This window comes from Solanum tuberosum, unplaced genomic scaffold (assembly GCF_000226075.1).
Source record: "Solanum tuberosum cultivar DM 1-3 516 R44 unplaced genomic scaffold, SolTub_3.0 scf00280, whole genome shotgun sequence".
NCBI lineage: Eukaryota > Viridiplantae > Streptophyta > Magnoliopsida > Solanales > Solanaceae > Solanum > Solanum tuberosum.
The window spans coordinates 66,098-76,760 of record NW_006239205.1 but is presented as its reverse complement, the minus strand read 5'-3'; the positions used below and the strand labels follow the sequence as shown (position 1 = coordinate 76,760).

The 10,663-nt window shown below is 28.3% G+C and overlaps 1 protein-coding gene across 1 annotated transcript; it reads right to left on the bottom strand.

Moving 5' to 3' along the window:
* Positions 1 to 2,294: 2,294 nt before the first annotated feature.
* On the bottom strand, positions 2,295 to 4,829 carry LOC102584119 (germacrene C synthase-like). The gene is made up of 7 exons (XM_006358756.1): positions 4,725 to 4,829; positions 4,107 to 4,377; positions 3,632 to 4,004; positions 3,311 to 3,529; positions 3,072 to 3,213; positions 2,687 to 2,938; positions 2,295 to 2,582 (listed from the first exon to the last, which is right to left on the bottom strand). Exons 1-7 carry the CDS (start codon positions 4,827 to 4,829, stop codon positions 2,295 to 2,297), a joined length of 1,650 nt encoding a protein of 549 aa, XP_006358818.1.
* Positions 4,830 to 10,663: the final 5,834 nt, after the last annotated feature.

Genomic DNA, 10,663 nt, shown 5'->3' with positions numbered 1-10,663 from the left:
ACAATAACAAACATGGTGAAAACTATTTTTCAGCCTATTACAATAATAAAGATTTTCAAAATATTTATGCAATATCTATTGATATATAGTAGGATATTTAAAAGGTATAAAATAGTAATAATTATTGTTATAAAATAGTATATTTATATATAGTAGTAAAATAATTATTGGTAAAATGATGGTTATATAATTGGTATGTATGTATGTTTATATATTACATGGTTGCATATTTGGTGAAACTACGATGCAGTTATAATTGTGAAAACACTATGCATACTTGATGAAACCTACATGTTTTTTATGGTTGCATATTTGGTGAAACTACGATGCAATTATAGTTGTGAAAACACTATGCATACTTGATGAAACCTACATGTTTTTTACCTAGATGAAAATAATGGTAAAAATGTGAGAGAAGGCTTCCATTAATAATATGATTTGATTGAATAAAAAAATTAGAGAGAGAAAATCAATATAAAAAAGTAAACAATAATTATCAATCCCAATAAATTAGCACATAACCTCCCCTAAAAAAGGTAATAGATACGGATACCAAATACTTATATTTTTAACAAATAAAAAATTAAATATTTTGTTATGTTTGTAATTAAAAACTTAGTTTTGTAAATAAAAAGAGTATATGTATATGTTGTTAACTAAAGTCTTAAATAGTATATTCTTGTAATTTTCCCTACTATTATACTATTACTAGATGGCTACTGTTCGATGGTTGTTGTTGTTGCTACTATACTACTAGGTCGGATTTACTATTATTATTGATCTATTTAAATTTCTAAAATCAGCTTATTTTAAAAGATGTTTTCTCTAAAATTGTTTTATTTTAAAATATATTTTTTATAGTAAATTACACGAAAGGGATCGAACCTTTCCTTCAAAATACAACTAAGATTGATTACTCAAGAGAACAATATTCAGACCTATAAGCTCTAAAGGAAAATAAAAATAGTATCTTAACTAATAAAAAAAGTAGTTTTTGATATAATCAACTTTAACTTATTTGAAATTGAATCATAATTTTTATTACAATAGGAGTAATCACATTAATCCTCACCTACTTAATTTTTATTCAGGTAGTCAATAAATTGAACTATAAGATCCTCTTATTAAAGATTTCTTTATTTAGTAGTAGCTAATACAATCCTACATATGTTTTTGATTATTAATACTCTATTCATTTTAATTTGATTATCTCATTTTATTTAACATTTACTCAAGGAGTCTCAGTTAATAAAGAAGATTTTTGAATTTTGTTGTCTGAAACTAAAGATACGTAAGAGTATTGTACCAAAATGTAATTCAATCTTGTGGTGATAAACATATTATATGTTATGTGAAAATTAGAATTAAAGAGTCCTAAAAAAATAAATCTTTTTTTAAAATGGACTAAAACAATAAGATAAATAAATTAAAACTGACAGAATATTATTATCTACTTGAAGTGTTGTGTGTAGAATTTGCAAACAAGTGTACTTATAGCTTATTGCTGAATAAAATATTATGTACCCACTTAAATTAAAAATTGTGTACCTATTAATTGCTTCAACAAAATATAATATACCTATTAATTGCTTGAATAAAATATTATGTACCTATATATCAATTGAATGTCAGTTAATGAGATGTTTCATTGTGGGTGATAAATGAGAACTGGATTTGAATTGATTTAAATGGGCCAAGTTAATAAATGAATTATTTCTTAAATAGGTTAGAAATGAATTCGAAATTTAGAGTCTGTTTGGCATTGTTGCTAAAAACAACTTATTTTTGGAAACACTTTTTTAAAATAACTTTTTAGAAAAATGCTTTAAAAAAAAACAATTCGTGTTTGGCTAATTCATTTGAAAGTGCTTTTCATAAGCAAATTATGTTTGACTAATCTTTTTTAAAAAGTACTTTTAAGAGTCAAATTACAAAAAAAGACAACTATTAATGTACTTCTAATATTAAAATTATTTTATAGAGAGATACTATTTTAAATATCTATTATAAAAAAATTATTAAATTTTTATTTTTTTAAATTATGATTTACATGTTTAAATTCTCAATCATATTATACCTTTTTGGGAGGCCGGAATCTTTAATTGTATTTTTTTTTCTTTTTTTTAATCTTGTAAAAATTGATGTTGTTACCTTTTTTCTAATTCTACAAAATACTACGCAAAACATTATTATAAATATATAAAATAATAATACCAACTCTCATTGCATGATAAAGATGATAATTAATCCTCAAACATTATTATTTGGAATAATTTGCAGCCCATTTTTTTTCTTCATATTTTGATAGGATCAACAAGCAACGAGATGACTTTGTCTTTAAATCTAGCTTCAGTATCTATAAAATCATTCTCTTCGAAAGCAAGTGTCAAGCGTGTAGCACTTATAGCTTGTTCGAGGACAAACATTGGTACTTGAGAAAGACAGAGTAATTCCATGTTTATGTCTTTCCATGCATTGTTCATTTTCTTCTGCGCCTCAACATATGCTTCTTGTTTTGAAACTCCATATTCTTTCATATAGCATTCAAAGAATGATGGTATATGTTCTCTTTCTTGTTCGAACTGCATCAAATAGATTTGAAATTATTAAAATAATCTACATGTTTAAAAACTACCCTATATAAAATACAATCGTTAACAATATACTATTAAATGTGTTTAATTACCTGATGTCCAATAATATCGTCCTTTAATCGACTTAATACGGATGAAGCTTGAAGAATCAAAGGATCACTTATCACCCATTCCAAAGTTTCTTTGGTTATAATAAATTCCTCCAAAAATACCAAAGAAATTGTTGCAATAAAATTCATTGCAACGCTTACAATTGCGTTTTCCATGTACTCGTCACTTTTTGGAAAATAGCTAGCATTCAACCATTGTGCTTCCTTAAAATAGGCTCTTATCCATTTTTTCATCTAAAAAGAAATAAATAATAGAAAAAGTAAAATTAGATAATGACAACACTAAAATTATTATTTTTCCTCACCTACATACTTTTTGTTTTCTTACTTTTAATTATTAATTAATCAAGCAAGCTTAATTAATTACCTCAACTTTTACATAGTAGACCCGGTCTGCTTTACCTTCTTTTTTCAACTCTTGTTCGATTTCATTAAGAAACTCTATCAAGACTCGATAAACAGGTCTCAAATTAGGTGGCACTGATTCCATGACAGTAATGTCGTCGTATCTGCATGAAAAATAAGGAGTTTGATTCTCATAGGGGGTCCAATCCTGCCACATATATAAAATGTAACATTAATTCTTTGAATAAGTTTGTACTTTACCTCTCTATCGCACTTGTGAAAAGCACAAGTTCGTCAAAGGTTGCATATGCATCGAAAGTATCATCAATAATGTTGATGATGGAGATTATTTTTCCTATTATTATTCTTGTGCGACTCTGTTGAGGCTCAAAATGCACTCCCACTGCCGCAAAGTAACACTCCACCAATCTGTCTCTTCCATATGAAATTTTATTTGCAACCTCCATATCATTCCACCATCTATATATAGTACAAGATATCGATCGAGTATATATTAGTTAAATACGAACATTCTCTCTCTCTATATATATGTCATTATGAATAGGGTAAGAGTATATATACCTTGTAAGTTCGCTAAGCTCTCTTTGGTACAACTTTTGCAAAATGTTAAAATCCAATTTCGCAAATTTCAAAAGCAAATCGTTACGCGATTCAATGTTCTCAAACATACATATGTGTTTCCTTGCTAACAACCTTGGTAGATTTGTATGAATGGGCTGGTTTAAGGCTTCACTAACTTGTGCCTTGACTGAGTTGCCCAATTTAGGGCCCATGGATTCCAGATGAGTGACGGTAAAAGTTAGAGCTTCTTCAATAATTTCTTCCCCGAGTACTCTTAGATGTGCTGCTTCGTATAAGCTTAATAATCCTTGAACATCTTTAGTAATAGTTTCCTTGAATTTTCCGTCATGATTGATGAATTTTTTGAACACATCTGATATCAAAGAAATTAATCTTGTTGATTAAAGAACCACACAATGTTGGAATATAAGGTGCACTAATCTTATATAGGATAGAAGAGAAGAAATAAAGTTACCAGAAGACATGTAATGCCCTCGTTGTCTCACCAGTCGAAATCGAAGAGCAACAACGTATAGATCGTCATCATTTTCATTTTGTTGGGACTCTTCAAAAATGTTCTGAATGGATGTTTCAATATCTTTTTTAAAATGATATTCCACTCCCAATCGTTGGATTGTATCAATCAAGACAAGTTTTTGTGTACTATTATCAGGTGTTTCAACTAACATTTGCCTTACTTTTTCTTTCAACTCTTCATGCTCATGTTTTTCATGGCTACTAATTTCCTGCACCAAATGTTAAGTGCACGTTATTATTTGACCACCTGTATATTTCACTTCAGGATCATCAAATATTCAAAAAAGAATCTCCAACTTAAAATCTTAAAATCTCGCATAGATTATATATAATATATACTTCAAAGTTCTATTATATAAATTTAATCAGGGGGATTAGGAAAACTATTTGTTGCCTATTTAATTTATCCATATATCTGGGATACCAGATACATGAGAGAGTGACGAGCAGGATGAAAGAGAGGCGAGGGAGGTGAGCTAGGTTTTTTACCGGATGGAAAAATAAAAATGTATAAAGCATGCCTAAGTAATAATGATTGTGTAAATAAAATAAATACCGTGAGTTGAGGAGTGTAGGAGAGGAAAAAGTCTCCCCAAATAGTTGAGTGATAATTTACCAATGGACGTTTAGTAGTAGTAGTAGTGATTGAAGAATCAACCATTTCTCCACTTATTTTTAATTTACTCACATTTTTTTCTCTCTTCAATAAAGGGATATATGATGAATACATTGTATGTGGTACTTTGAGTTTAGAATAACTAGTGTGGAAGAGGAAATGACTAGAGTAGTTGGGAGAAACAACCATTGTTTTTCTCTCTCTCTAAATGGTTTTTCTTGCTCTACACAATTAAGCTTTATGAGATATCTAGGACTTGCATATGGTTAGGTATTTATAGTGTATAGTGAAATAATAAATATATTATTACCCATATTAATTAGGGACAGTTGGGAGGACGAACACTGCAATATGTGTTTGTACGCAAAGTAATTTAAATTGTACTTAAAGTTGGTCTAAAATTTGTGAATTGATTTAGGGGTAAATTGGTACTTGCCCCTCTACATTAGAAAGACATGTACAGTGTGTTGATAAACACGTGTTCTCCTTTCTTTCTCTATGAAACACGTGTACCGTGATCAGATGGGCATACAATATTACTCGGTTGAAAATTTTTATTTTGTGAGAGACTCACCTTTTGTCAGTTGTATGAGAATTTCTTAGACTGCCAAATGTACAATATGGGACCCATACTTTACCCATTTCATTTTCTTTCATCTTCTTACTTTTCTCATTCATTTTAAACTTTCTCTTCTACAATTCTTTTTTCCTCCTTTGTAGTCTCTACGTTTTTTAAAGATTTGGCCACAATGTTTTGTTATTTTATCTTTATATCATATATTTAAGGAAAACTTAAAGTGAATGTGATGAGAAAAAAAGTTTTTCAATAAGATTAAAGATATTGAAGATAGTGAAATTAAAAATAAAAAATCATAAAATTTTGTGTTTAAATTTTAGAATAATAAATTAATTTTTATGTTCGTTTATAAATGATCAGACATTGATTTTTTAGGATAAATTTTTTCATCCTATTATTTTATTAATAAATGGTCCGTAATGATTTTGTATATATATATATATATATATCCTTCTTTAAAATTAAAAAAATTATTAGAAATATTTTTTGGGTTCTCTTTGTTAGTATTCACGTGTTTCTCTTTATAATAATCAAATTCTTTGCATTTACTTTATAGTTTAATTTATATTTTTATTTTGATAATGCCGAGAGTGCTTTTTCATGTTCAAAATAACTCGTGATTTAATCTATTATTTTTATTTAAATCAAATATTAACAAGACATCCTAATATATCGTCGTTAAATCTTTAATTTTTGTAAGAAAATAGTAAAATCGTTGGAAATAATTTATCATATTTTTTTTGGAAGGATCCTATATATACCTTACCAAAATTTTATTTTATTGTATATTTTTGAGAAGTCCACAAAAACCAAATAGCAAGAAAAATTAAAACAAATTAAAGTGATGAAAAATCGACTTAATTAATTTGACTTGATTTTAACTTTTGAAAAATTAAATTAATTAAATTATTTTTCGTTTGATAAAAAATGATCCAAACTAAATCACGAGCAAAGCAATCAAGTTTCGAAGTTTGATGAATAAATATATTTAATAAGAAAAATAATAAAATTTTATGAAGAAACGGAAAGAAAAAAAAAGGAGAAGAAGAAGATACGGAACAGGAGAAAGAGAAAGAAATGGAGCTTTTAGCACATTTTCTATAAGTGGGACCCAAAATCCACTTGGCAAAATAACAGTAGTTGTGTGTGGCTCCATTCAATTTTTGATAGTTGGATTTGTGGGCCTCATTTTAACACCACACACTCTCTCACCTTCATTTTTTCAAATTCCTCCCTTTTCCTCATAATAAGTATTTTACCTTTTTTTTTTTTTTAATAGTCTTAAATTTTTATTTTCCTAAAGTCAAATAGAAATATGTAAATTAATATCAATTCAAGTTTTAGCCTTTTTTTCCCGTGATTGTTAATATGATCAAAAAATTAAACTCCATTATAATTATAGTCTTCTTTTCTTGATTTATATATTTTTTTCGTTGATTTTTTTTTTTGACTTTTAACTTAAATTTCAATAATAAGTGCAACACCAAGTACAATATTTCTAAAAAAAATTGAAGAACGAGTGATTTTAGAATACTTATAGGTATGCTCTCACTTACTCATTGGTAAACTTTTTTCGGTATAATTTTTTAAAAAATATTTAGTTCTGATTGATGACAGTTGAATTAACTAATAATGAATAATTAAAGGACTAAAAACAAGTGATTTTGAACATAAAATCAAATTTTAAAATCATCATAATAAAATTACAAATCAAACTAGAAAGTGAAAAAATAGAATTAAATTTATAAAAAGGTAACTAGATTACAAATAAAAAGAGTAAAACTTTAATCTTACACAACATACACACTATATATATATATATAAAGAGGGAGATATTTTATAATCAGTTTGGTGATTTTTCGATTATTTTACTTTGAAATCAAAACTGATTATGTCAATTTTTTAAAAATTAAAAGAAAATAAATTGAAGTAAAAGAAATAATCAATTTGACTAAATTTTTATCTAGTTCGATTTTCTATATTCAGTGAATACTTCTTAATACAAATATAAAGTGTGTGTGAATTCCTCATTCAAAATTATCTTTTAAAGGTATCCTAGGAATTTGATTCAATTTTTTGAGATGTAAAATAAAAATTTAAAAGATTGTTTTTTCTAAGGCTACGAGGAATAATTATATTTTAGTTGAATTGGTTGAGAGGTGGCAATTTAGTAAATTGATTTAGTTGAGGGACAGAAATGATTAATGGGAAAGAAAGAGCTAATCAAGTTACTAATTAATAAAGAGCACAAAGAATTAAAAAAATAACTATGAAAAAGAGAGGAATATTGAACAAGGAGCTAAAATATTTTGGAGGGAAAAGCGGGGAATTTGGAAAAAAATAAGGCGAGAGAGTGTGTGGTGTTAAAATGGGCCCACAAATTCAAGTGTCAAAAATTAAATGGAGCCTCACACAACTATTGTTGGTTGGGCCTCAACCATATTAAAATTTTTCCCTCTTACAGAATAAAATTTTTCTTACTCTATTTATGTCCTTCTGTAGTTCTCTTTCTTAGCTCTCTTTGACTTACCCAGATTCAAGTTGGAATTTTGAAGTTGTTGCTTAGTTTAAATCGGTAAATTTCTCATTCTCTAATTATACCTATAAATATCTATTGTTTTACTGGTTGATTGAAAATTTTTTGGGTGTATTTCACATAAGAGGAGGAAAAGGTTAACAAACATGTTGGAGGTTTCTAGCGAGGGAGTGTAACAGGGAAACCAGTTTTGTTTCCAACAAAAACGATGGAATATGCATATGTCGTGGCTGTTAACAGTGTCAGAGTCTTTGGAAGAAGGAAAAAGAATTTACAGCAGAGATGACACTAATGAGTTCCTTAACCTTCTTCATGGGTGGTCTCTTCTTCGCGACATAATTATTTTCGGTGCTTCATAATATCCCCAACTTAATTGAACACTTCTTTTATCTTTTGACAAATGCTCTACAAGTTAAAGCTGATTATTTCACACATTATTTTATTATGTTCCTCAAATCATTTCTATTTCCTTGGTTTAAAATTAGGGTTCAGAAGAAAAGGCCATTGATTTGAATAGATCTACATGATAGTAATGAGTTATTTGTTATTTCTTTTGGGTACTACTTTTTTTATTTCTTTTGTGTACTACTGATTGATCGACTGTGCTAATTTTTTTTATCAGTTGTGAGATGGGCTGAATTTGATAAAATGATTCAGATTTGTGAATTGGTAATCTTTCAAATATGACTTGGTTCAGCTATAACTTATACAGAAGAAATTATGTTAAAGAAGAATTCAAAAATGGTTAAGATATAATGTTTGAGGCACTATTGACTATTTAATTTGACATGCACCTTTAGTTGAGAAACAAATCAAATAGTGTGAAACCCTCTTTCATGAACATAGACCCCTGCTTATAGTGCATCCTTCTTCAGGCTTATTTAATTGTACATTAGTTGATTTTGAGGGGTAATTAATGGATTCATGCACTCTTCTTATTTTTTTGATTGATTTGGTTGATCGACGTTTGTAGACTAGATGGGGACGTCTATCTTAAATGTGATATTACATCGACTGATGTTGGCTGAGGAACTCAGAAGAATGTGAAACTTTCACTTATGTTTATGCAAGGTAATCCTTCTTTCTTAGTGTTTATTGTGCATCTCTTAGTTCATTTCAGTTTAAAACAAACTTAGTCATTGATAGGGCTCATTATAATTTTCTATGAAGATTGAAGCTTAAAGGACAATCAATTTTCGTTTCCAATGAATTCCTGTCAACTCCAATGAGAATTATGCTATTGTTACTACCGATCAGGTAGGTGTATTTTCTACTAGATTTTCTTCACTGGTTTATCATTTTCTCTATTTCTATTGTTCACGATATCTTTTTGTATCTAACTGGATATAGTGGATTAATAACAAGGCAACAATAATTGTGGTACCTCCTCCTTCTCTATTACCTTATTTTTAGTTAGATCTTCAATGTTTTAGCCATTGCTAGAAGTTGTGGAGTTAATTGCAAGAAGCAGTTATGAAAAGGGTATGCAACCATTTAGACTTTGTTACTTACTGTATTATTTTTTTGAGCTTAGTTTACAAATTTATTTCTTAATTAAACTTTATTTGTAATCTTTGTTTGTTGGGTATTAATCCTTCCCTCTTCTTCTGGTAAATTGTTTTGTATATGAGATGTACGTGAGACGAAGAGAAGCAGACATTTTTAGTATGTGCTCTTTCTACGTCCCCAAATTAAGAAGCATAAGGATAGGTAGAGCATGAGCTCTTGAAGACTAAGCTGTTGTATTATATGTTAAATGTAGTAAAAGAATTTTCTTAGTGGTTTATACAACATTAAAGTAATATTATGTTATACAAACTTAAGGTCTGATTTGATTGTGAACTGTGGGCGGCCCAAAGTAAGAAATGAACTTTTTGTTTTAGAACTACCTAACTTTCATATTTGAATGTGTAGCAGCCATTAAAAAATATTGATTGAGTGCTTATAACTTTAAGGTTGAATAGAACTACAAAAAGTTGGGCTTGATGTTCATACAAAAAACCAATGGTGAAGCTTGCCAATTGTAAATCAAATATGTACAAAGAGTTGATCTGGTCGGTATTGACAGGTGAAGCCTTTGGTAATATACATATGTTTAGAAAACACTTACCTAAATTTCCATTTTGCAAAAATAGGAGGATTGACAGTAATCTTAATTTCGATTGAGTTTTAGTTAGCATTATTTTTGCAAATATTGTAACAATATTATACCAATGTTGTATAGAGAATTCTTAATTATAATTTACTCATTTTAATAACATGTTGGGCCCATGCGATGCACGGGTGTCATCCTTCTAGTAAATAAGTAGAAAGGAGAGTTTCAAGTTTCAACATGTATGTTTAATGTCAATGGATATTTTGGTCATTTAATCTAGAATCAATATTATATTACATGTCATGTATTGTATCACTTCAATAGACACATAGCATTTTATTGGTTCTAGCTGATAAGAAAGAAATTTCCTTAATTAAAGCACAAACAAACAAAGCTGAATTGAATAGAACTTCGAGTAAGGAAAATGACTGGGGACTTCAAATAAGTTTTAGGAAACGAAAAAGAAATTATAATGATGGTTAGTTCAATTGGGGCTTCGATCATTAGACTCTTTATATCATCTCAAATACTTCTCATATTTTATGCTCAAACTCAAAGAAAGTAATTACTACCTTCATGACTTGAGGAAGAACTTCATTAGAAGATGAAACACCACCAAAAGAATTGACAATTTGGTCTTTTGGTATATTTCTCGTTTGTCTTCTTACTCA